This window comes from Onychostruthus taczanowskii, unplaced genomic scaffold (assembly GCF_017590055.1).
Source record: "Onychostruthus taczanowskii isolate IOZ18803 unplaced genomic scaffold, ASM1759005v1 scaffold30, whole genome shotgun sequence".
Taxonomy (NCBI): domain Eukaryota; kingdom Metazoa; phylum Chordata; class Aves; order Passeriformes; family Passeridae; genus Onychostruthus; species Onychostruthus taczanowskii.
In genome coordinates, this window is record NW_024500350.1 from 6073264 (window position 1) to 6101120 (window position 27857).

Genomic DNA, 27857 nt, shown 5'->3' on the forward strand with positions numbered 1-27857 from the left:
TTTGTTTGTTGGAGATAAAAGCGCTTTAGATGCTACACACAGAGCAAAGCCCATGACAGATTTTGGGCAAAGAGAAATGTATGAATCAAAGAGGTCAGAGGGTTTATTTGGGATCATACATACACACAGTCACTTCATTCGCTCAGGAAGAGACTGAACAGCTGAAAGATTTCTCTAATTCTTTTGGATTAATTGATGGTTTTCTTGAAATGGCTACAAAACAAGCACAACCCATAGTTTTTATGCAGAAGCATCACACATGTGCTTTGAAATGATTCTATTCCACAACACCCCCTTATGCTCTCTGTCCTTGGGATAGGACAACCCAGAAACCATCAGCAGTATGGAACATATTTAATGTATTAAAGTGAGCTCAAAATCACTCTATTACCTACAGGAATATACTTGAACAGATTTTACTCAGAAACTGTGAATAAAATTGGCTCTGCAATTTTATTGAACCTTCTCCTGAAATTTCATTCTCATTTTATCCACTCATATTTCTGGCACCCACCCCCCACTGCTCAGGCTCAAAAGCTACTTCTGATTTATTGACCTTTAACTTCAGGGTGGCAAATATTTCTCACTAAGCTCTGAATAGAAACAATTTTCCCCCAAATGTTGATCATAATGAAGATACGAAAATAGATACAGCCAATATCCAGCTAGCAGGAATAAAATACCACATCACAAAGAACCTGGGCTTGTCCCCCACTGCTGCTGTACCCTCACTTTTCCAGTCCAAGCTCTCCTGTACTCACCAAGTCCATCCCCTGCATACTAAGGATCTAGACCAATCCCATTAAATTCATAGCACAGAACTGTAGAATTGAGTTGGAAGAGACCTTAAAGCCCATCCAGTGCCACCCCTGCCATGGCAGGGACACCTCCCACTGTCCCAGGCTGCTCCCAGCCCTGTCCAGCCTGGCCTTGGGCACTGCCAGGGATCCAGGGGCAGCCACAGCTGCTCTGGGCACCTGTGCCAGGGCCTGCCCACCCTCTCAGGAACAAGTCCTAATTCCCAATGTCCCATCCATCCCTGCCCTCTGGCAATGGAAGCCATTCCCTGTGTCCTGTCCCTCCATCCCTTATCCCCAGTCCCTCTCCAGCTCTCCTGGAGCTCCTTCAGGCCCTGGAAGGGGCTCTGAGGTTTCCCTGGATCCTTCTCTTCTCCAGGTGAGCACCCCCAGCCTGGGCCAGAGGGGCTCCAGCCCTGGGATCATCCCGGTGCCTCCTCTGGGCTCTCTCCAGCAGCTCCAGCTCCTCCTGTGCTGGCCCAGGGCTGGGGCAGCTCTGCAGGTGGGGCAGAGGCAGAACCCCTCCCCTGCTGCGCACCCCGGGGATCAGAGCCCAGGGCACACGGCCGGGGCACCCTGAGCTCCTCACCCATCAGTACCCGAGTCCTTCCCCAGGAGGGCTCTCCATCCATTCCCTGCCCAGCCCGGGTTTGTGCTGGGATCAGCCAAAATCACGTGCAGGACTTTGCACTCGGTATTTTTTTCACGGAAGGAGTGATAAAAGTTCTGGAATGGCTGCCCGGGGAGGTGGTGGAGTCACCATCCCTGGGTGTGTTTAAGAAAAGCCTGGATGTGGCACTGGGGGCCAGGGTTCAGTTGAGGTGTCAGGGAACGGGTTGGACTCGATGATCTTGAAGGTCCCTTCCAACCTTGTGTGATTCTGTGATTCTGCAATCTCTCGTTTCTGCCCCTGTCCTGCTTTAGGGCAAATTTGGGAGAAAAATCTCCAAAGGGGCCCTTCCAGAAAGCAAACCAACAAGGCCCCTTCCCCCCACCGGTTCGGGAAGGATTCCTCAGAGGGAAGTGGAAAGAACCTGTTTAGCCCCTCCAGAAAGCAAACCAACAAGGCCCCTTCCCCCCACCGGTTCGGGAAGGATTCCTCAGAGGGAAGTGGAAAGAACCTGTTTATTTAACAGGCAAAACACCCCCAGCACGCAAAATCAACTATACCGGATGACAACACTCTCACCACTCTGAAAAGGATGACAAATTCAGAAAGTCTCTCCTGGCAGTGCTCGCTCTGTTATCAGTCCCTCCAGCACCAGGGATGGCTGCGGAAGCCACAAGGTGCAAGCTCTTGGTGTTTCCCAGGTCCCAGTCCGGAGCAGGCTCGAGTGGTTCCAAGAAAAAGAAAGAATGACAGTCCAGGAAAAATTCGGACTGCCTAGCTAAACTAAGTAACAAGCAAAAGCAAAAAAGCAACAGCAAAGCAGAAGCAAGAGCCAGAGCAAAGCGAAAGCCAAGCAAAAAGGAAAAGCCGCACTATGTACTGCCCAGTCTCTGCGTCCCGCCAGTTGTGGGGGAGCAGGCTGATAACAAAAGAAAACAAAACTTCGCTTTCCAGAGCCAGTCTTGAAGGCCCAGAACATAATATCCAGCATAAAAAGAACAGACTAGGGATACAACCATGATAACATCACCCTAGGACAGCCCCGCAGCTCCCCGAGGCTCTCCTGGGGACTCCTGAGGCGCTTTCCGCGCGTGTCCGAGCGGATCCATAACTATCTACAAAGGGAATCTGGGGGAGAGCATTGGGTGACAGCACTGCTGGGCTGTGGTGACATTCATCACTACGGGCAGGAATCACAGAATATCCTGAGCGGGAAAGATCACCGAGTCCACCCCGTGACCCTGCACAGACCCCCCAACAAGCCCACCCTGGGCACCCCTGGCAGCGCTGTCCAAACGCTCCTGGAGCTCCGGCAGCCTCGGGGCCGTGCCCGTTCCCTGGGGAGCCTGGGCAGTGCCCAGCACCCTCTGGTGGAAGAACCTTTTAAAATCCAGCCTAACCCTCCCCTGGCACAGCTCCAGCCGTGCCCTGGCTCCTGTCTCCGGGCACCAGAGGAAAGAGCCCAGCGCCTCTCAGAGCTGTGACTGCGTTTCCCCGGTGCCCCACCAGCACCTTCCTCGCTCTTCTCAATCCCGAAAGCTTTCCCCGTTCCTGGGGACGAACAACTCCCCAGCCCCTGCGGGCTGCGCTCGCAGCCTCCATGCCCCGCCTGAGGCCGCCCGGGCCGGGCCGGGCCAGCCCCGGTCACCGCGGAAACGGAAACGCGCGGGCCGGGGCCGCCGGGAGCGGGGCCGGTTTGAACGTTCGGCCGCCGCCGCCGCCGCCGCCTCCCTCCGCCTAGGCCGCGACCGCAGCCCCCCGAGGTAACGGGGCAGGGCCCGCGGGGCCCGGCGGGGCAGGGAGGGCTGCCGGGGACACTGGTGTGCGCACCGTGCCCCGGGGGCACGGCCGGGGGCCGGGGCTGAGCGAAGGGCCCCGGGGCGGGCCGGGGTGTGCGGCTCCGGCGGCACGGGAACGCGTTCGCTGCTGGAGTGTGCCAGGACAGGTCCGGCTCAGCTGGGACGCGTTCGCTGCTGGAGTGTGCCAGGACAGGTCCGGCTCAGCTGGGAAACGAACGGCGCGGGAGCGAAGAGCGCTGCCCTGTGCGGTGCTGCCTCCTGGAAAACAGTCCTGACGGCTTTCTGGTTCTGTTGTAACTATCACTCTACTTGCTGTTTTCCCTCCTTTCTCCCCCTTCTTCTTTAAAAAAAACCCCAAACCTCTAATTCTAAGGAATACCAAGTTAGGAATGCGGTATCACACAAACACCTTGAGGTGTTTTATACAAATTGGGTGTAATGAATATATTTATTGTGTGGTTGGCTATTCCGTTTCAAACCTAAACAAGCACATTCTTGTAGATTACACTGAGAACCTGTTATTTTCAAAGAATCTGTCTTAGGTTTGTGTTTATTTGAACATAACACATCTAGTTTCACTTCCTGTATTGTTCAAGCACATCTTTGTGTGGCGTAAGATGAAGAGAGACTGATGTAAGACAGTATTTGACCTTTTCTACATCAATGGCATTAATTTTGCAGATTACTTTGTGTGCTTTCAAAATGAGCAATGAAGATGAAATAAAGGAAAAACTGGATGCGGAATTAGATCGCTGTGTTGTGGCCATGAAACCCTATGTCCTTAACCTGCAGCATAGTTCAGGTACAGATGGTAAAATGTGCATTTAAACACTAATAACAAAGCCCTAGGGGCTGACAATTATTATGTGTAATTAATTTAACCAGGCACTTCATCTCTGACTTTGCAAGGTACAGTTTTGATGGGGGTTTGCACAACTTCTAAAGTTGGATGTTTGAGGTACCTGCTGCAATTGTTTGATCTTATCTGTCTTGTTTTCATGATGTAAATGTGCTTTTGCACATTTACAATACATTAACATCTATCTTTAAAAACCTAGTTCAGTAGAAACTAAAAGCTTTTAAAGGGCATTGTTTCTGAGATAGCAAATATTTTTTAATTATAATGTTGTTAGCATTTGTTCAGGAATATGTAATAATAGGAACATCAATTAATAAATGATGTTGCATAAATCTAAATTTTACAACAAGCTCGTTATTATTGAAAGTAAAAACCCTACAAATTAAGTCCTTTATGTGTAAACATTTAACTAAATGAATAATTTCCTTATCTGATAGCAAATCTTGTGTAAATAGAGATTTTTTATTAATAGATGAGGATTTATTGTGTATTTAAAGTATTAATGCTCATGCAAGCTGTGAGTTGTAGTTTATGGCAGTTCTTGCAGTGAGTGCAGAGTTTCTGGGATTTCCAATTCCATGTTTACAAAAATCATGTAACCTTCTAGTAAATATGAATTCATAGAAAATGTTTGTACAATATGTAAATTTGAACCATTGTTAAAGACTTTTTTTTCTAAGTATTCAACCATTTCTTTTATTTGGTTTGGTCATTTGGGAGTTTGTTTTCTTTTTAACTTTGGTGTAGAAGGGAGAAACATACAAAATTGGTGACAGTGATGGCTTCTGTTTTCTGCATGTGTTTGATTTGCTCTGAAAATGCATAGTGACCACATATATCAATATTTTCAGAAAGAAAAAGATGCTCACTATGGATTAAAAAGCTCTGCAAACCTTCGGCAGCAGGCATAGGAATAGTGGGAAGGGAGAATCGAAACTTGTATGCAAAACTGCTGCTCCACATGCTGCAGAGAGGAGTTCTGAATGGTCCCTTCAGCCAGAAACCAGAGGAAGGAATGCTGAAAACTTTGCCTGCCTACATGGTGAGTGTCATTTCTTTACGAGACAAACTTGCTAAAATGTACCCTGGAATTGCTTTTCCGTCTTGGATTTGGTACAAATGTGACAAACAGTTCTGAATGGGTTGAGTGGAACTCGTGTGATAAATAAAGGCATTTCTTGTAATTGATGATGGGAACACCTTTCAATGGGCAAAACTTTTTGAGACTTGTATCTTCAAAATTCTGGTTAGAAGGCTTATGAAAATAGGTGTTTGAAGGAACAGAAAGGTAATCTTATTCTAGTTCTTTGCTAAAATGTAATGAAAGGCCCTTCAGGCTTTCTTTTGTCCTAATCAGTAGATAGCTCTTGTGAAAGGAAAATTGTCCTTAAAGGTGGTGACTTTAGTAGCCTGAGAATATTATGAAACTCACACAGACATCATTAAAGTTGCAGTTTCTTTTCTGAAGAGCTGAATATGCTGTGTCAACCCTTGACATCAGCTTCAGTGAGATAACAATGCCAATTTTTGCTAAAATTTCCCATCCTGTAAGAAGTATTGGAAAAATATTTACACTGTTGCCATGAATTCCTATGGGTTGGGAGTGCACCCCTCACTGACCTCACTGGAAAAGGAATGATTGTACTGCAGGTAGTCCTGCAAGAAATTACATTAAGAGTGTAAAGAATGTATCTGTGTAAATGTATTCTCCTGTTGATTTTGCATTTGTTCTCATTCTAGTCAGTTTATTTTGATGAACCAAGTTCACCAAGACTTCGGCACAGCCACTCTGACTGCCTATCTGAGTGGATGGTGGGAGACCTGGGAAAACATGACAGTAATGTATCCTCTGTGGAGGACTCATCTTCAGCAACAGCTCCTGCACGTGGGTAAGGTTTCTGTCCTTGCTTTAGCAGTGTTTGATTTGTATTTAATAACTGTAAGCTCCGGATGTCTCAGTTTGGATGAGTTTATGGCCCTCCCTCATGGACTCACCATCAGTGTTTGTGCTTTATAGACAGAAACTCTGGTAACAGCTTCAATGTAGTGAGAACTCCTAGACTGCTCTGTTCTTACTTTTCTCCATTATGTCTGACTTCTTTACATCTCCTTCCATGTCCCATCCCCCATCCTCTTTCTCTTCCTCTTGTTCTCCTCCTTTCAGTTCCAGACACTTAACATGGAAAATCATAGCTAACATCTGTAGTCTAAGGCCATGATGCTGAAAGCAGCTGTTTTATCAAATAGTTTTTAATGGCTTTTTTCCCTGTAGATTAGAAATATAAACAAGCATACAGATGGTAGATTTAGAGGTTGTTATATGACTGTTGCTCACAGGTTTTTTAGAGGAAATGGAATAGTGGCTCCTTGCAGATAAGCAAGTTTTGCTGAGTGAGATTTAGGTTTTTGATTTGCAGCAACCAGTGAGCTTCAACTGCATCCTCAGTCCCAGTCAGCTGAGAGTAGAGCTGTTTCCAGCAGGGAAAAAAGGTGAAATGTGTCATTATTAAGGCTTGTTTTCCTGTTGGCTTAGAAAGATGTTCCTGCAGTATTGAAGGAGTGACAAGCTGGTCATTTGGACACTTGGAAAACTTCAACTCTATTCTGTCCTAATTTGTGGGAATCTTAGGTAAATTCTAGTTTAATCTTCTGTTCTTAAGTATTTACTTTGTGGATTTTCTTACATAGTGCAACTTCATGCTGATTATCAAGATCTGTGTTTCTTTTTTTTCTTTATGTGTCTGCATTTCAGTAATGGATGGAATTTCCTCTTGTTTGCCCCTTTTAATTTCTCATTAATGTTTAACCTCTCTGAAATCCTTGGTGAAGGAAGCACTCTTAGACATGGAGTGAATATTATTCAAAGCTCAGTAGGTGCTGTACAAGAGGAAGTGAGTGTTTGCTCTGCTTCTGGTTTCGTTTCATTGTCTTAGCAAGTTTAGTTTCAGAAGTCCAATGCTTTTTTCACGCCTTCACTTAGATCTTTCATGAGAGGCCACCATTAACTGTTCTCATGTAGGCACACTGATGTTTATGCTGTTTACCATCATTTTTCAATCATATTTTGAATTTTCCAGCAGTGATTTGGATAAGTGACAGATGGATGCTTGCAAATTAAATCACATGAATATTGAGTATTGTGAAGCTCTTCTGTATCCATTAAATGTGTGTAATTCTAACATTCATTCAAAAAGTTACTCTTATGTCTGAGGTCTGTGTACCTGCTTTTCTTGAGGAACAGGGGCTCTTCCGGTTGCTTGCATTTGTACTCTGATAACAACCTGTGGTTTTGATAACAGACTTGTGGTTTAAGAGCCAGAGGCAGACAATGGAGAATTTCCAGTTGAGTTATGATATTACTGATTTGGGCTTGGTGATACAGAGAATTCACTGGAAAAGGAATGATTCTGGTTTCATTTAATTGTGTTAGAAACACATTTTCAAGTTTAGTTTCAGATAGATACAGAAAATAGTTAGGAAGAGCTGTTCAGATACCCTTAATTAAAAAAGAAAATAAATTTGACATTATGAAAACAAGGAACGTATAATGTTTTAGAAGTGTTTTTTGAGGCCTTGGAAGAATTTTTGTTACTGTTGTGCCATGTCAGGATACCTGGCCTGTGTCTGAGCAGGTTGTGTCAGTCCCTGGAAGCAGCATCACCAAGTCAAAGTATCACTCTGGGGGTTAGTAGCAATAAAACAGTGTCAGCACAACTCTTCCCTCTTAGGCCAAATTTAGCACACTGATATCTCTACAAGGCCATATTTGTGGTATAGAAATACACCTAATTACTCTGAATTCCTGACTTGTGCTGTCAGCTGGGGTGGGATTTGCATATTCCTCCCTCTTCATCCTGCTGGGGTTGGTCCCTGCTGGAGAAAAGCTGAGGTGCAGTTCCAGCTATTCCCTCCCTTCTTTGCCATAGTTTTTCTCTCTTTTCTACTTGGTTTATAGTAGAATACTGGTAATTTGATGTCTTTTCCCACTCTATGTCTGAACCTAAGATTCAGCTTGGCCTGGCAAAGTTCCCAAGGTTATTTTTGGTGCAGTGAAGCTTTATTTCATTTTTCCCCTTCTGTCCTGTGGGAATGAAGCATACCTGCATTGGAGAGTGGCCCCCAAGATTCTGCTGAGTTCTCTGGAGACCTGCATTGCAAATTATTCCCTGGATTGCAAATTATTCCATGCCAGGAAAAGCAAGTAAATGTAATTGAATAATGTTACCGGTTTAAAGGAATTAAAAATCAGGTGTACAGGCACAACTCTGCCAGTGAATGCTTGGACCAAGAGTGGGGCTGTGTCTAAGGAAATCTGAATTTGTGTTGGAAAATTTCGATAGTTCTGTAGATTACATAAATTAATCTTCACTGCAATAAGAAACGTAATTTTTCTGCGAGTTTTGCAGAAAAATACTGAAGGTAAATATTTCAGCTGTTGTGTTTTGAAAAATACAAAATATTTACATATTTAATATTTACTTAAATGTGACCATGTTAAAATATTACCTATATCCAAAGTATACATCCTGGTTTTCTTTGTATTTACAATTTTGGGTGAGCAATCAGTGCAGGTAAAACTGTAATATATTAAATATTTTCTGGATGTGCAGTTTGTAGGGAGAGCCAGCAGATGGTGACCGAGTTCCACAGTATTTGTCTCTCTCCTCTGAATGTGCACTGGGAAACTGCATCCATGGGCATGGAATTTGTGTAGTTGGATGAAAATTTTGCATTCCAGCCATGAGTCAGTTCCTACAACATTTTCTCAGGGCAAAATAGATAATGTCAGTGAGACATCTTTGAGTAACTGCTTGATGTTCTTTATCTCAAGATTCTCTCCTTTCAAAGACTCAAACAAACAGAAATTCTTTTCATAGTGATTTTTATCTTGCAATACAGATAATTCTGTGTTGGACAATTTTGACTTTTCCATATGAAGTTGTTTTTCTGCCTAAATAAAAGCCTTAGATATACAAGCCTTACTTGCAAACTGGGGTGTTGATGAATAAATCCAACTAGCTGGGACTGGAAAGGTGCAGCTTTATTTTGAAATGTGAGAGGGTTGGTTTGAGAAATGTTTAGATTGGTTTGAACAGACACCTGGGCTTTCTGACCCTGTAGGAAAATTCTACTCTATGTTTGTAGAGTGTGCCTGGAAACATTGTTAAAGGTTAGTGTGTTGTCATGCTGCACCAGGAAGAATCAGTGAATTTCCCTCACTTTGTTCCTAGAAGGAATATTTACTAATCTCCTTTATTAGCAGCAAATTGCTGCCTCCTCCCATGCCAGCTCCCTGCTTGGGCTGAAGCAGGAGGTCACAGGTTGATGTCAAAACTCTGCTCATCCTTCACTCTCCTGCAGTGGGAAGAAAAAGAATTAATCTTGTGCTTTTTGGAGCCTGACTTGTATTAGCAGGAGGCTGGAAAAGGTAATGGACAGGAGGTACATACTGGATATGAGCAAAATTGTGTTCATCCTTAGCAATCTTTTCAAATTCTGGTTGTACAGTCAAGTAAAGGAGCTTCCTTTTTTAGTTCCTCTTCAAAAGAGCAAATACAGAACTAAGAATGCATCTAGGCTTTTGTCCTCCCTTTGGTGAATTTGCAAATATTACAGGTAGCTTGGATTGGCTTGTGTATTTGTTGATATTCCTGAATCTCTGAATGACGAGGGCATGAATTCTGTTTTCTCTCATTTTTAACAATTGGAACTTTATTGCATTGTTAGGTAACCTGAGTATTACTCAGAAAGGAAATCTGATGAAAGGGCAGATTTACTCACAGGCAAAGATTTATCTCCCTTTAATTAAAGGTAATTTTGTGTCAAATGAAATCTTGGTAAGAAATGCAAGAGGCAGTCATTGTGTTATCATATTCCTTTTGATCTTTTTTACCCCTAAGACTTTGCTTATCTAAACTATTTACTGCTTTGTAATTGTTATGGTGCATCCATACATGTTGTTTATATGGGATTTATTGGTGCTGGAAGGGAAGGTAGGCTCCCAGTTGTTGTATTTCTCTGTTCCCTGCTGTTCTGATGAAAGCTGGGGCCCTGTGCTTCGTGAAAACTTTGTGTTTGTCTCCCTAGAAGTGACTGGTTTATATTGTACATCCAACAGTTGTTGTTCTGTTCATAAACACTTCATTCATCTCAGTTCTTTTTGGCATAGCAGCCATCTCATTTGCTGCCAGATGGAAAGGAAGGGAGGTATTGAATGGTCTGATTTGACTTTAATATAATATGGCCAGTCATAGGAAGGTGAAGGACTAACAGGAGTTTTTAATTACCTTAATACCTGTGGAACTGACAGTGGAGTATGTGCTGAAGGGTGTTTCACTACTGTTTTGGATCTTTTGCTGTATCAACCCATCTAATAAATGCTTAGAACTTCTACTTTATTTTGTTCTTTTTCTCACTGTTCTGTGGCTGAAAAATGTCTGTGACCAGGTGCATCAGTGACAATTCTCTTCACTTGTCTGCTGCTCTGCATTTCCCTTTGCTCAAGTGCTTTATTTACAACAAAAGCCTTTCCAGAAAATCCCTCTGCTGGACAGAGCACTTGGTCATGCTGTGCTTGTGTCCTGTCTTGTGGATGTTTCTTTGCCATCCCCCATAAATTCCACTTCAGTCCATAAAACAGAACTGAAATGAAACCAAGACAATTTTTGGGACTTGTTCCTCTCCACCTTAGCCTTGCAAGCCACTGCCTTTGTACAGATCTGTGTGTGTCATTCTGGCCCTTGGTGTGTTATAGGATCATTTACCTTGTTCTAACCTATTTTTTTGGTCTTAAAAGTCTCCCCTATGGTGCAACCAACCATCACCTTAATTCCTCTTTCTTCTCTAAGTCACTAGACTCCATCTTATGTTGTTTCATATTCTTAGCAATATTGTTTCAAAAACATTCTCTTAGGTCAACCTTCTCCTTAGCTTGGATTTATCCTAAAATCCTTTGGGAGACGTTGGGTCATGTAGTAAAAGAAAACAAAGAACACTTTTTAATGTACTGTCATGTACACAATATTTCTAGTGGGCTTTTTGGTGTGGGGTTTTGTGGTGGTGGTTTTTTAATGGAACACTTAAGGCTTTTATTTGCCTTTAACACTGATTTTTTCTCTTTTTTTCTCCTTTTTTTTTTTTTTTTGATCTTTCCATCTGTGATTAACATCCTTTGTGTGCCAAAAGTTGCTGAAAATGAATTTCTCTCTTTCTGCTTCCTCCTGTCATTAATAGCAGGGAAAGACTCAGTCAGAAGCCATCAGTATTATCCCGTTGTCTGAGCTCTCCTCACCGGACAGATGAAGATGACCTAGGCACGTCACTGTCTGTAAGATGCTTCTCCTTTTTGTCCTAAAGCTCTGCTTTCCCTGAGTTGCTTTTGTATATCCCTGTAAAGCTGTTATTTCCAGCTGTGTGGGTCACAGTCCCTGTGTAAAGGTGCAGACATTTGGGAGGGAATGATAGGGAGTGTCACGCTTTTTTCTTCTTTTTGCCAGAGTCAGGATTAAATGTGCTAGAGGGTATTTCTTGTTGGGACTCAGATGTTTATCAGTTCTGATCTCTGCCTCAGTCTCACAAACCCTGAGTTCTGCAGCACTTCACTCTAACAAACTAAAAATGGAGCCTCATCTCTCTCTACAAGGCCTTTTAAGGATAAACTGTCCAATTAAGAAATGACACCTAAATTATTTTACTTTTAACCCAATAACCAACCACCCGTGCCCTGCCTGTGGATTTTTATCCAATTACACAAAACCATCCAAACCCATGGAGAAGAAGGTGAAGAAGAAGGAGCAGCCTCTACCCTAAAACCTCCATCTTGCCCCATATCTATTACTGTATTCTAAACCCTTCAGCTCTTGAGTTTTCCACCCTGTGATATCACACACTTCTATCCAAACTCCACACCCACAATCCCAGTTCCATCATTCCATTTTGGAAGCTTCTCCATGGCCTCAGGTCAATGCAGTGTTCTCTTGGGGGTCAGTGCCTGGCAGCACACAAAGTCTAAGATTCTCAGTAACCAGGGTTCCAACAAGGGAGGACTAAAGCTCATCAAAATCTGTCCTTTGCAGTGCAGGGGAAAAGAATTTCTTGTAGGATGCTGAGTTCATCCTAATGCTTGACCTCTGTTTAGTGTTGTGTGTTCAGTGTCTGCTGCATTGTTTTCCCCGGGCTTGGCAACGTGCCTGCATTGACATCATCTTGTATTTTGCAATAACAGATTAAAGAAAGCTGCATGGATAACTCTGGCTCTGTTCAGTGATGGTTGACCTCTGAAGGAGTGAATTTTGGACAGTTTGTTTCATCAGACTTTCCACAACGAGCATTTTGACTGATGAAGGGGCATTGAACAGGCTTTGTCTGAAACCCTTTTAGTCCAACATATTCAATGATGTTGTTTATATAATTGCAAGCTTTGCAATTATATAAACAATTACTCCTGACAAATGTGTGATACCAAGGAATGTGCTGTTTACCTTCCAAAATGTGCTCTGTGGCCTTGCAGTGTCCTTCACCACACCTAGAGCAACCCTCACCCCCCTGTGAACACTGAATTTCCTGTTTGTTCCTCCAGCTCTGCCCACGCTTCATTTTTGATTCTATCAGAGGAATAGTTTAGAAAGATTGCAGCTGGGCACAGCTGAGGATTTATGAGGACATGAAGTGCAAATAGGATAAACTGGAAGCTCCTTTCTGAGGAAATTTGTGTTCGGCTGTGCATCTGGAATAGAGGATTAGCAAGGGGATGGTTTATCAGGGAAGGTTATAGGTGCTCACTGGGCAAAAATCAGTGTCTGTGCTCTAGGCTCTGATTGCTGTGAATGTATGTGTGTGTTGATTGTATGTATACAAATGTAATTTAAATACAGAAATGCCATCATTAAAAATAAAACCACATGCTGGCTTTACTGCATTTCTCCTTATTGGTTTCCTGTTTATTTTACTTCAGGAAATATTCCTTATGGAAGAGTTATTGTAAAAAAAATTTGTATTTTTCAGTTGAAACCTGGATTTGGGGCTTTAAAGTTTCGTAGGGGAGTTTTGCTACTTTGGTTTGTTTATTTTTAATATATTTTTTGTTGTTATTGCTGGCTCTGCTGAAGCTTCCAGGTCACTGTTAGACAAATCACTGCACTTCATTGTTCTTCAGCTCCACATACTGGTTTCTCCCGTGATTACAGCTCTAAAAGGGCCTTTAAGTGAAACAATCCTCTCTTGCTTTGCCAGTTTGATAATGTTCGGCTGGCTGGAACAAACAATACCTTGTTCCATTCTCAGGGATATTCTGGGATTTCACAGATGTTCTGGCATGGTTCAGGCCCAGCTAGAGGAGCAGGGAGACTTTCAAGAAACATAAAGAGCTGCCTCAACCAAGTGTTGGTTAACAGCAGCCCAAGCTCTGCTCACTGGATGCTTGTGACAAATGAGATTTAAAGAAAAGGTGCTGGCAGGCCCATACACAATCCTCACTACATGAGACAAAGTAATTCAGGCTTCAGCGTTGTTTTTTAAATACCTGGGCCAAGGAAAGTGTTCTGTAGCAGCTTTCCCATTAGATCCATTAAATGTTGGTAGTTGTTGTTATCCCACAGGGAAAACCTTTCTTCTGAGAGGCAATTCCGTGTTACTTCCTGCAGCAGCGATAACCACAGCCCTGGCTGGGTGCTGGAAGTCAGGGAGGAGCCTTGAGCTGGGCAGCAGCTGCTCTGTCCTCTGCTTTGACAACCTTCCCTACCTTGCTGTGCTTTCCTTTCAGTTTTAAATCTGCTTTTTTATTTGGAGGCTGATCAGGTGATCGCTGAATTCTGGATGAGCCCCAGAACAGGCACTGTGGAGATGAATAGATGCCTGAAAATGGAGTATTTTGCGTCTTTTAGTAAATTCACCCTCTGCAAAGGAGACCATTGCTTTGGAAATAAATAAAGAACATTGAAGTGGAGAGCAAAGCTAATTTATCCTCTGAACTGCTTGCTCAGCTCAGTATCCTCTGGAAACTGAGCTGTTGTGGTGAAAGCTGTCAGAAGTATTGTGACACTATTAGGAAGTGCAGTGTAGCTATGGCCAAAGTCAATGAGAAGTTTAATTTTAAATTAAAAAAGATAATTGCCAACAATTCTGATATTTTCTTTGACTTTTTTTATGTTCCAGGATGATCAACACAAAAGGGACTTTTCATTGGATGATGATGACCTCGAAGCACGACTCAATAGTTGGAATCTTGGGGTAAAATAAACTGAATACTTTCCTTATTTAACAACTTGCAGTGGGAACTTCTCAGTAGTGTAGTTTGCTTTCTGAGCTTAGCCAGCAAAATTTCATGTGGGAATCAGTCTTTTAGAAATGAATTGCTAAGGCTTGGAAAGGTTATTTGTGAATGTATGAGAAGAAAGCATTGAAAATTTAAGTAATAATAATCTTCACACATTTAATATGGCTATTCATAAATCAGGCCAAATAATGGCTGTTGGGCAAAACCAAGAATCTTACTCTGGTAGAAATTCAGACTAATTCTTTATGACTCTGTAACATTATTTTTTATTTATACTTGTATAAATGAAAGAAGAGTTTGGCTTTCTGTGTTTGTTTTTTTAAACAAAGCAGAATTTGTAAGCCATTAATACAACTCAGTTTTTTTTGGTCAGCGTGCCTCCTTTTGAAAGTGTTCAGGAGGTTTTTCTTTGTGTTCACCTCTTTCTTTCCCTTTTAATAATTCAAATTTATTACTCTTATAAGACTTTATTCCCTTGGTTGTATTTTCTGTGTTATTAGTCCATGATAGTTCTAAGGAGACAATGAAGTACCTCTTCTCTATAGATGTATTTTAATGTATTTTTTTCTATTGTGTTGTTTTGTCTTTTTTGCAACCCTTTCACTTGTACCATCAAATCTTTAGCCTATTTCATTGGAGTTAATATCCTTATAGCAATTTAGTTTTGTTACGATCACTTTGATTTTAACAGGGAGGTTTCTTCTTTCTTTTCTTCCTTATTTTGGCTTATTCTCACAGGTTGAAAGCTCACAGAGTTGCAGCCAAAGTTAGGAGTGATTAGAGCGAGTTTAACAAAATAGTTCAGCCTTGTTTTTTGAAAAATAATCACATATTTTCATGTTGTCATTTTAATCAGCTGCCAAATGATCTTTATTCTTCCTGCACTATTGTCAATCCAGAGGGATATGACAACATTTAAAAATCTTGCCTATTACACTCCAGGTTTTTCATGGATGGCCAAGTTCTCTTCAGTGCAATCAGAAATGATAACAGAGAATATTAATGGTTTTCTCTCCTTGGTGTTTCTCTTGCTTTTTACAAGCTGAGGGTGGAGATGGGTGAAAGTGTCAGCATTGTGCAGGTGCCTGAAACAAATGTGCAATCACTTGCAGATTTTGAATATTTAGGCTGAATTCTGGTCGTATTTAAAATATGACCAGAAAGCTGTAATACCTTGAGCTTTTAAAGCTGCTTTATGGAGGAAAACTTGCTCATGGCCATTTCACAAATTACACTAACTGATGCTGACAAAGGATCTCTTTATATCCTGCATTTTTATATCAGTGTCAATCTGCCTGCCTGCTTATCTCTTACCTCAGTCATTTTATTTGTATTTTATTTCTTTTCCTAATTGAAATTCCAGTTTGCAATCATGTTGTGCTGATAATGGCTGGTTATTAAACTGTGATGATCCTCTGCTGATACAGGAGCTCCCTTGGATAACAAATTGGCCACCGTGGCACATAAATCAGTTTTTCAAGTCTCCTCTCCAGGGATGGTAATTAAAGAAGTCGCTCATGAGAGACTTTGATTGCCTGATAAGACTTGTTGGGAGTTACCTGACAAAGGGGATTGGAGGTTGTAAAGGAGAGGTCTGTGAGGGGTTGTGCTGAACAGCGTTTCCCTGCTGTGGATCACGGCCTCCAGTGGGTTCTGAAAGGGTCAGGAAGTTTTAAGTGGAGTGTCACACTTAAAGAATATGTCACTGCTAAAAATAAAAAACCCCACTAAGTGATCCCTTGGAATCTGTAAGGTTTGAGTGTCAGATGTGGCTGCTGTTATTTGCAAGCATTTAAATTGCCATGGGAACATATTGCTGTCCTTTAATTGCTACTCCCAGCTACAAACCGTTTGGGAAACTTAATTTACAGTGATCCCACCTGAGATACAGAAGACCCTTGACCCAAAAAATACTTCAGTAGTGGGGGAAGATAGGAAAGCAGATACAGAATGGCTTTCACTTTCAGCTGCCTGGGCTGCAGAACAGTTGTCTTGAAAAGCTTTTGAAACTTTCCTTGATTTTTTTTTGGTTATCCAAGAATTTTTGTCAGTAAGAATCTGTGTTATTTTAGGAAGCTGTGAGTATTTCAGGCAAGTTTATATGGAGACCATGCTTTTATCCAAGAATCTGCAAATACCCAGCTAGGTACACACATTGGTGAGACAGCCCTGGTGTCTTCCAGCTGCGAGGTGCTGCTGAGCCTTCACTGCTCCAGCTTGGGATTGAAATGACCAGTTAGAAATTGTTAATGCATTTTTACTCTTATCTTTCAGCCTCCTTCTTTAATATATTTTAAATTTCTGCTTCTTCAAAGCTCTTGTATTTTTAAGGTCACATTCTGGATGTGTTTTCAGTTTTTATGATATACCCACATCAGTGATTGAGATTTTTTTTTTAATATTGTTATTAAAAATACTATGGAAACATTTGGGAAATGCTTTTATGAGTTTTCTGCTAAGCTGAGAGGTCAGATCTGGAGGCTTCAGATATTTGTTCTTAATAATAACATTTTCTACAGGAGAAGTAAAATCTGTTGTGTTACTTTGCTGGTATTGTTACTTTTTGTGAGTAATAAAATAATTTTTCCCTTTTCCTTGCAGCATTCCTGATTATCCCTATCAAACATTTTATGATTCAAGTTCTTTATATTCTAATCAGGCATGAGTAAATGTTTGAAAAAAAAAGTTGAGTTTTGATTGTGATAAATTTGTCTTTCATACATGGAATACTAATTTACACTCATTTTCCATACATTATGAAATGTGTTTTTCGTAGCCTGAATTGACTCTTATCTAAACTGATGTGGGGACTGTCCTTTATCAGGTGTTCATGCCTTGAAGCTGCATTTGCCATGTAGAAAAGCAGAAATCCTTTTGTGTGGCTGTTTGAAGGGAAAACTTTCAGAAGCAGGAGCTGAGACAAATAAATACCAGCAATCTTTGGTCATGTTGTTACTTTGAACTTTGCCAGTCTTCAGCCATCCTGGAGTATAATAAAAGTAACCTGGGCTAGGGGAATGAGAAGAACTTTCAGGTCCCTTCCAGCCCAGACTTTTCTGTGATTCTGTGTTCTTATTTCATCAACAGCTGTCAATGAATTTCTGCATATTGTTGCAGCTCTAGTGCACTTCATAACTGAAGGGAAGGTGACTATCTCCTGTTTATGTCTCAGAAATAATTAAATATTGTGAAGGATGTGTAGTGTCAGGGAAGAAACCTCACTGGATAATGAAATTAAATTGCTTTTTTAAATTTTTTTTCCTCTTTAGCTGAGCTTTTTAGATTGTACACAAATATAATTTTTGGAAAAAAAAAATAAAGTTACATAAAGAAACAGCAATGAATTAAACCCCTGCAAATTCTTACCTCACCTTTCTCTCATGATGCCTGTGGTGCAGTTTCATTTGTCACCAAATTGTAGCCAGTCTTAGGGGTGACAAAGCCTCTCTTTCAAACATCCCAGGAAATTCAGCACATCATTTTAGGTGGAAAGCACACAAAGAGATTGCACCCTGGGGAAACAGCAAAGGGCTTTTTAATCAGGGAGAAAACGATTTTTCATCACTGGAATTCAGCCAGGACAAGAATTAACTCTTTAGCTTTTCCCAGAAGTGATGTGGGGCTGACTGGACGCTCAGTCTTGCCCAGAACAACTTGTCCTGGCAAATGTTATTGCCTAGGAAAGGTTTGAGAAGACTGAGACCAAAAAAATTCCCTGGTTGGTGGCTGTGTTCTGCTCTCCTTCCTTGGAGCAAAGTGTTATAACACAGGGTTAAGTGGATGGAGTGTTGGGATTCCTGGGAGGCTGCAGCAGCAGTGGATGCTGTGCCTGCTCTGTGTGCTTGGCTCACATCTGCCTGTGCCTTTCCAGTCTAGTTAAGCTCAACCATTTCTGCACAAGCCATTTGATTATCTTTTGTTTGGTTTCTCAGTCTGGCTGCTTACTATAAACATACCTACTGTATATGTTGTGGCCTTGCAGGGCAGCAGTGCTGGGAAAACTTTCCCACAGTGAGCTCCAAGTAGTGTTGAGACTTCAAAAAATAAATCTAACTTCCATGCTGACAAACAGCCTTCATCTGCTTTAATGTCCTTCCACTAAGACTGCAACAGCAGCATTAAAGTGAACTTCCCTACAAATTATGATGTTAGATAAGAATGTCCTTACTCAAATTTCCTGAAGCTACTCAGCAGTTATTTCTGTAGGGAACATGCTGGCTGACTGGGTTTGGTAGATTAAAGTAAGAATTTAGGGCAAGGTTCAGTTTAGTTGTTTACCATTTCAAAGTCTTAAGTGTTCTTAACTCTTTCATGTGTGTTTTTGCCATCCTTGTTTTGAAAACAATCCCGTTTTGTCTTTGATGAAGCTTAGGGGGGAATGTGCAGCGAGCCTGCAGATGCGAGTGTGGGGGTTTTATTCCCTGAATCTTAGTATTTACAATATTCTGTGAGTGGACTGACACAGGCTGAAGTTGGGCATTATTGGAGGTACCCATCCCTGGATAAACATCTTCCAAAGAGTGGAACAGGACTTTGGAGGGGTAGTTTGGAGCCATGACTTCAGTATTGTCACTGTTGTGACAATACTGAGCAAATTTACTGAGCAAAAGAGCAAAGCTTTGGTGGGAATTTCTGGACTGGCCAATATTTTCAGCCTGAGGGATGGAATGTAATTGATGAGGATGAGACTTGTGGAAGTACTTAAAGCTCAAAATCGTGCTTTTCCTCCACTGTCCTTGCTTTTGGGGGAAAGCGTTTCACCTTTTGTCAGTGCTTCACTCATTACTTGCATTGATTGCTTTAAAATTGTATAACTCATAAATATTTAGTTTTGACTACCTCAGATGTTGTTAAAATAAATAGAAATTGAAAATACTGAAGTTACAAATTATGGCTAATTTGCCTGTAATGCAGTTTTGGAATTTTATTTTTAAGTACATTTCTGCAATACTTTTTTTCCATTTAAGAAAATATATTTTAATGAAGTAGACTATGCCTGTTAGGTGATGGGGATTTCTTCATGGGGATCTGATCACCCAACACCTTCACAATTCTGGTTTAGGAGGAGAAGGTGACCATTGCACTCCTCACAAATTGAAACATGATTTCTTGTCAGACTGCCTAATAGAGCAGGGGAATCCAAAATCTTTTCTACAAAGACATTCAGAATACCATTTCTGTTAAGAAGTGGTATTTACAAATTAGAGTTCAGTTCTAGTTCAAATAAAGATGTCTTTCATGATGACATTTATTTGGTTCATACTCTTAAAAAAGTATGTGATTTACTGCTCTTCTCATGGCAGTCCTTCAGTTTCATACATATGTATTTTGGCTTGTCTTTGACCTTTTGCTTATTATTTTTAAATTTGCATGTTTCTCATAAATACAGACTTTTTTTTTTCTTTTTTTGGGGCATTCTTTATTGTGATATTCCCTCTTTAATGTGGTTTAATTTGGAGAACAAGAAGTTTTGCAGAAGACCAGCATGAAAAGAATGAATGTTGAGGCATTAAATGTTTACAGATCAGTTTAAGTGGATATAATCCACAACAAGTAACAAAGTGGGAACATTTAACTTCAAAGCACATATGGCTGCTGTTACAAAATCAAAAAATGCAAGACTTGGGCCCTACAAAGTATTAGAGACACATTTTCCTTCTTTCCCATAAACAAGTAGGATATACCTTAGCTTTTCAGATGGTTTTGAAGTGAAGGCTGCAAACAGCTGAATGTCATGGGCAGATAAAGGATTTTAATTAATTGTAAATATTTACAACAATTTTTATATTACTTTTTACATTGCTTTAAAAAAGCCAAAGTAAAGGGTGATTCTGCATGAGAGACAGGGCTTTGGGAAATCATGAAGCCTTTGAAATGTGTCTCTGCAGCCTTCTCCAGATTCTACCAGGTATTGGTCAAGGCTTCCACTGCTCCCCCTGATGCCAAACTGGGGAGTGCCTTGAGCTTCTGGCAAACACCTTCAGCCCTGGGGATGATCAGGAGTGTGGGCTGGATGGGGAAGTGGCCAAATTGAGGTGGGAGGAGGAATAGAATACCAGTAAAATGTAGGTGGGAAATCCTATTGCAGGTACAAATGTGTAGGACAAAGAAAATCCAAAATTTTTCCAGTTTGGAATTTCTGTACCTTTTATTTCCTTCTCTCTTGATTTGCTTTTCCTTCCCCTCCGCTGGATCTCCCGTGGTTGGCGCTCCAGGCTGATGCCACTCCTGTATTCCTCTCCTCACAGTCTCCTCTGTGTCCAAAATTCCTCTTTTTTGTGTCCGTGGGTGCATCCAGGATTCCTTCATTCCCTGGTGGCTGCCCATGGATTCAACTGCTAGCACAGGACACTTTGTGTGAAGGAAAGTTGAGTGTAACTGTTTTAGTAAACTCCCTGACAATTAATACGTTGTTGTTAAATTATTGGTTTCCTGATGCTTTCAGCTAATGTATTAAAATTCTGGATAACACATTCATTGAAACTTGAATGTTTGTGTTAAATGTGAGTGTCTCCAACGACTTCTGGGTGAAATATGACAACTCAACACCACACAGAAATCCTACATCACCTTTTGGGACAGGAAATGAATAATGCTGTATCAAATTGAAATTTCAGAGGGATTAAGCCTCTTTTCCACTGACAAATTCAACACACAAATTTATTTCATGCTACTGCAGAAAGTGCAAGCATTTGATACATTTGCCATGCCTCGTAGATCAACCTAATCCTACAACTTTTTTTTTTTTTAATGTGTATTGCAATCTCATTCATATTCCAGATCTCACTGCCACATTTTACAAGATTATACCCTTGAAAGATTTTTTTGGGCATTCTGCTTTCTCTGTGATGTGATGTTTGAGCCTCATCATCTGAGAAAATGAGAAAGATAGAGCTGTCTGATAGAGGAAGTGGGTTGGGAACAATGCTTTGTCTCCAGTTCTTAAAAATAGTGATTAAGAGAGCTGTTTTAATTACACAGCCACGTTAATGAATTATTTCCTTATGTTTTGTCTCTATAACTTACATGTGTGGCTATAGTTTCAGTGTGTCCAACTGTAATATTTCAAAAGCACTAGATTTTAATCAGTACAATCTGTAAATATATTGTAGCTTTATACTGATTTCGATCAGAATTTAGCCAATAAAGTTGGAAATCTTTTGCATAAACCTATGTACGTAGCTGCCAAATATTTTTATGATATGCATTGATTGGTATTTTTGCAACCACAAGAGTTGGGAGGAAAAAAGTGCAATTTTTTATCCATTTATATTATCAAAATTGCTGAGTAGATTTCCAACCAAATGGTCTCTTCCTATTTCTATAAGATTTAAAGCATGTTCTATAAGATTTAAAGCATGTTTAAAGCATCTGTGGTTCTTTGAGTGATGCAGTTCCTGTGCTAAAAGTATGGTTTAGTTATGGTGTCTTGGACTAAATCAGACATTGTTGACCTGCTGAATTTTCTCTGCCTTGTTTTTCAGTTAGAAAACCCCAGATACCTGCGAGAAAAACGGGTGCCAATGACTGTGGTAGGTATTTAAATTCCCTTGATATTTCAAACAAACCTCTTGGTAAACCTTGGTAAACCAAGGGCAAACAAACCTCTGATGTTTTTTTTTAATCGCTGGTCAGGATTGATTGTGCTTGGATTTACTGGTTTTGACTTCATTGGTTGTTTTGAACTTTTTCTTCAATAGATGACACCTAAAATTGATCTTGGGCAGGGCAGCCCCTCTCGGTACCACCAGGCACTGCTTCGAACGCAGGAGAAAGAGGTAGGATTCTTTTCCTTGGAAACTGGGCATTAACAAGGAAGTTATTGTAGCAGAAAATCTCATGGAAGAGAAATTTGCTGAAGTGACAGGGCTTGTCATCAAATGCTTCATGGATTTCCCAGTTACTTAGGGAATAAAAAAGACTTTCTCAACATATTTACCGGTCCTTTGAAAGAATTTTTAGTGGAGAGTTTGAATTCTAGGAATTTTCCAAATTACCTTTTAATAGGGGCAGTGAAACCTTTGATTTAGTTAGGACTTTTGTTTGCTTTCTCTATATCTTTCAAAATTAGAAGATTTTGACCTTATTTCTGATAGGATCAACATTATTTCTGTATTTGCTTCATTGAGCTCCAATCCTCTTTTGGTCATATGGGGTTTTATTTTACATCTTTGTAACTTCGTGAATTCCTGAGATTGCTGTCCAGGCTTGGCTATCTAATTTTCTCACACCATGGTTTTTTGCTTTGAATATGTGTAAAAGTAAAATTTTGTGGTCATTTTCACCTTTTTCATGCTTTGAGGAAGTCGACTGCCTGAGATATTTTGTCACAAGCTGCTCATTTTATTTAACACATTTCTTTTTTTGAAAGACAGTGAATTAATGGGCAGAAAAGGAAATTCAAGGTGCATTAGGAAAACAATTAATAAAACCCCAAACCCAACCAATCATTAAAAAAAAAAAAAAAAACAAACCCAAATCCAGCACTCTGCTCTGTTTGTCTTCAAAATTTCTGAATTCAGCCATATGCTCTTAGAAAATTGAGACAATGTACATAGTTCTCTACTATCCAGAAGGATCTAAACCCACAAAGTACCCCAAATGCATCTGAGCTGGGGAGGAAAGGGCATCATCAGCACAGCAGAAAAGCATTCTTTCATTTCCTTGGTGTCTTATAAGGACACATGGATTGGAACTGTCCTAAAGTTACTTCCATGACAATTCAGAAAACATCTTTAGCAGAGATACTGAGGAGGGTAAAATTGGTTGGCAGATGCTTCAGTTGTTCATAAAAGGATGTGTATGAAATGTTTTGTGGTGCTACCTGGCTGCCTGGCTCAATGCTCAAACAAGCAGCTGCACAATCCACGTGCCTTTCACTTTCTCTGCTCTGCTGTTGACTGTGCCCCTGTATTGACAATGTTCAAACCACCAGTGCCTCAGGATGAGGCAAGGTTTCATAAGATGTGAAAATAGCCCAAGAAATAAATAAATTGAAAGCACAGTGTTGTCATTTAAACAATATTTTCAAATTAAATAAACAAGAATGCATGCCAAGGAGCTACATAAAATACCCAGTTAATACTTTGCTAGTTCAGTGGAAAAATCCTCTAAGCCACACAGTAAAAAATCCAGGACTTTTTGCTAATGGTGCTCGACTGTAGGCTGGTTTGAACTGGAAAGGTTACAGACAGTGTTTCACAATCACCATGTGTGTGCTATTAACGAGAAAACTTAAATGTGTTTTCATCTTATTTTGTTTGTGAAGCTCAATTAGGAATAAAGTCCTTTTCATTTGTAGAATGTGAATGTATTAACAGAGAAATGGTGCTGTACAAAAGGGTCCGGGGGAACCATTAACTGTTTTCAACCTCTTTGTAGTACAAGGGGAGAACATAAAATAGGATAACTGTGGGGTTTTTTGCTTTTAACCTTTAGACCTTTGTTCATAAAGCATTCCTGCACCTGTTTAGAGTCTGTAATGCTGAACACATGGCCATGAGCAGTGATAACCACATCACAGCCCTGCGAGAACGCCGATGTCATCAGGCAGCGGCTTTTAGTCAGCTCTTCCCCAAATACTTCTGACATGGATTAAACCATTTGGGAAATGGTCATTACTGAAAAATTGTGGGTTTAAACAAGGGAGATGCAACCCAACAGGAATAAATCCACGTTCAGCAGGACAGCAAAGCACGACAGATGGGGTGATTGGCCTGTCTTGATAAAAAGGGAAAATGTCCCTTTGAACTTCACCTCTGGCCATCCTGTGTCACCCAGAGCTCCACGGGGCAGAGGAGGGGGAAAGGAAAAGTCTGATTTGTGATTCTTCAGAAAAACAGATTCAGTGCCATTGCTAAGATACAGGTTTGGAATTCTTCTGGAATGAGAAAATAAAATCGGCTATGTTAATAAACTGATTTCTTTTAACCTTTCTCAAACAGCTAGTTTATCTGATATATCACTTTGAGACATTCTGGTGTTTCTTTAAAGAAGTTGTCTTTCTTAATTTTTCATTTTGTCAGTCTTATTTATTCTTAGCATTTTTTCTCAATTTCCTTCTGTTTTATTATTTTGTAAGCAAAGATATTTATTTATCTTATCTCAACAAAGAAAGTCTAAACAAATCAGAGGCATATTGGAAATAATTTTCACTTTTCAGTTGAAGGTTATACCTGGAGTAAGTTTGGACCGAATTGTATACCAGCTCTTTATTTATTTTTCAGACAAACTGGCAAGCTCAGTGCTTTGTGCAATAATTTGTGAAGCTTCATCTGTCTGCGTTAACTGGGAACACTGAGTGTTTCCAATGTTTTTGTTGACTTTATCAGTCCTGTCACTCCTCTGTTTTGATTTTTGGGAATCCAGCGATAAAGCCTTTGGACACTGGAGCCACTGGTGCTATTCCAGCCTCTTGTGTACTAAAGCAGCCCAGCCTAAATGGTCGTGCAGCTGGGGCAGGAGGGATTGTGGGGAAGGCAGTGGCTGGCTTTTCAGGAGAACACCTGTGGGACAGTTCCACCAGTTGTCAGATGAGATAGGTGCTGTGAGATAACAGAGAACATAGAGAATGGGAAGAAGACCTTTTTATTTTTTTTCCCCTGAAAATGCATCTTCATGGATCAAGGACCAGAAGTAAGATGAAAAAAGAAGAGTGTTTTATAGGTTTATGATTCAAGAAGTCTTATCTTTAGGATGCAGCCTTTTTAAAAAGCTATTTAGGACCTTCATCTTTGTAATCTTTATTTCTGTTTTTCTCCTTTTATTTTGGGAATGAGCACTCCCTTTTACTGCCTGACACAAATTTTGTTTATAAAGATCATCAAGCCATTTATATGGTTTTACTGCACCAGAAGTGTTGGGATCTAGTGATATATTTACATGAAGATAAAATCTGCAGTGCTGATACAGTTAAGTCGTGGTCTGGCTAAAAGGGCTCTGGATTGAAGGTGTTGAAAGCAGCAGATTTACTGTGCTTCTCACTTATCTGGCAGGAGATTATAACTTGAAACAGAGCAAATTGCATGAGGGCTGTGATATGGATTTCCCCCAGAAAATCCCCAGGGACCATACAGAGAATGGAGGGGAAGGAATGCAGGGAGGAAAGAAAGTTGTAAAAGTCGTGAGGGAGAGTGAATAACACTGGCTGGTGTTGGCATGGAAAAGAGAGGTAAAGAACATTTGAAGATAAGAGTCCCTGCAATTAGGAGATGCTGATCAGTGGGCATTGTCCTGCTGGGTTTGATTTCTTCCGCTTAATTGCCCTGTTCCACAGTGAAGTATTTAAAGATATGAAATTCATGCCAAATATGAGCAATAAATAAACCCAATATAGAGACAGTAAACTAAAACAAGGACTCTTGTAATTAAACCACTGTAAAATTAACATTGTTGTGTCTTTAGCTACATTATGGATTTTATATTTTTTACTTATTGGAAAGAAATATTTTTGCTCATATCTTCCAAGGATGGTAAAAAAATATATCAGTATTGTTCTTTTGTGTAAGATACTGAATTAAAAATGTGTGCTCATGTCTGTGTGTGTCTCTAGAGTTTAAATCTTGGTAGATGGATATAGAAACATCTGTGTATGGAATCAGGAGAGCTGGATACAGCTCAAGGAACATCCTTAGATGTGCTGGGGCTGTTTGTGGTTTTTAATAACAGGAGGAGAATGGTTTTGATGAACTATCTGAAAGCACTTGAGTGGGCCCAAAAGCTGAGTCTTACAATAACTGGAACTTTGTGTGTTGGCTTTTTTTTTCTTACTATTCTTCTGTTCTTCCAGTTCTCTTCCTTTGCTGTTCCCCTTCTTTTGTCATCCTGTTCACTGGGGGCTGTCCAAGCCATACTTCTGTTCATAAATGTCATGCTGATTTCCAAGGGTAAAGATTGTTAAGGTTTTTAATTCTGGTTTTTAATTCTTGTTAAAATGTAAGAACGTGTGTTGCTTACTGTTCACACAAGTGTGACCCATATGGGGGCCAGAGAAGGCAGATACGACATAATTGTGCCTTTCATCGTGATTTTCACTTTTCTGCAACTTTTTTTTCTTATGACAACTTACTTCTGAAAACACTGTTTTATTTCCCCTTGAAAATATTCCAGGCAGTGACAGCAACTATTTTCTGGTTCATTTGAATTTTCTCCTTTTCTCCACAACCCCTGTGTCTGTTTTGAATGCAGGGTGTGATTTATATGGAGAATCCAATTGTAAACTGATTCTCACCCCTGAGTAATCGTCCTGAGTAGGAATCTGTTCGTTCGTATTTAAAATCACAGCAATCTTGACTGCTGCTAACATAATTCCTGGCTGATTAATGTCCTGCTCCCAAAAACATGTGCAAGTTGTCCATTGTGTTCCTTGGGAGGAAGTCACATCCTGCCTTGCTTTGATAACTCTTCAGAATGTAATGTAATAAACCCCAAACCTTCTTTTATTGCTAGACTGGTGTGAGACACACAGTGGATGTCAAGATGAGACATGTTTTCATAAACTGGCTGCTGATTTATAATTCCTGATACCAGTCAGGCTACTTGTGGAGATCTAGATGTACATGTACAGTTTTTTTTGGTGGTTTTTTTTTTTCTTTTTTTTTTTTTTTTTTTTTTGCAATAGTTTGTGAACTATGTCTTTAATTATTGCACATATGGGCTGGAGACATTGAGAAAGATCAAAGGGGTAGGTTAGCAATTCAAACTAGTGTTTTAACCAGCAGAATGTCCAGATGGTTGCCAAGCAGCTGGGAATTAATCTTTTGCTGCATGATTAATCTGTACCTCAAAGTGTCTCTCTCTTAAAAAAAAAAAAAAGGAAGAAAGTTTGATTTCTTTTTTTTCATGTATAGATTCTGATTTTAAAAGGAGAAAAGATGTTGACTAGAAAAAGTAGGTGCTGTACACTGTTATTTCTAGATGTTGCAGTGGTGAAAAGAAGGTGGGAGTAGTTTTAGTGGCTGCTTTAGGAGATCTTGAAATGAGTATAAAAAGTTCAGTAGCTGCTAAAATGCAGCATAAAAATAAAAAAGAGAGGAATAGCACTGAGGAGAAAAAGTCAGTGTTGGTGACTCTGTATTCAGACTCATTCACTGGACTGGGCCCTGTGCAGAATTCCATGAAATTCTCAAGTGCTACCTTTCATTACATTCATATTTCACTAAATCCCTCTGAAACCTCTGTGATTCCTGCATGCTCACGGATTCAGCTGGGTTCAGTTCTCAATGCTGGCAACTCAAGATACAGCTTGTTGCATTTTTGAAGTGTCTTTTCTGAAATTGCATTTAATACTGCTGTGGCTAAGCTGTCTTAATTTCTAAACATATACTGAACTTTTTTTAGTCCTTGCTGATGTCAGTGTCTCCCACTGGTGGCAGACATTGGTTCCATGTGGAAGTGGGACCCTGCAAATAAAGCTGTTAAATAACAGGATATGTTGTAGTGCTAATATCCATGTTATGTTCATTGGCCAGAGAAAACATCTTTGAGAGCACAAATACCATTTCCACTTATTACAGTTGTT

General features: G+C 40.4%; 1 protein-coding gene across 2 annotated transcripts in view; it reads left to right on the forward strand.

Moving 5' to 3' along the window:
• Positions 1–3126: 3126 nt before the first annotated feature.
• Positions 3127–27857, forward strand: part of CEP112 (centrosomal protein 112) — a 160191-nt gene continuing 135460 nt past the window's right edge. For both annotated transcript variants that reach the window (XM_041409570.1, XM_041409569.1), the window contains exons 1-8: positions 3127–3499; positions 3888–4008; positions 4917–5107; positions 5806–5954; positions 11299–11392; positions 14218–14292; positions 21823–21870; positions 22039–22116. In XM_041409570.1, coding sequence (XP_041265504.1) covers positions 3909–4008; positions 4917–5107; positions 5806–5954; positions 11299–11392; positions 14218–14292; positions 21823–21870; positions 22039–22116 — 735 coding nt within the window. In that variant the 5' untranslated portion in view covers positions 3127–3499; positions 3888–3908. The remainder of the gene's footprint in view (positions 3500–3887; positions 4009–4916; positions 5108–5805; positions 5955–11298; positions 11393–14217; positions 14293–21822; positions 21871–22038; positions 22117–27857) is intronic.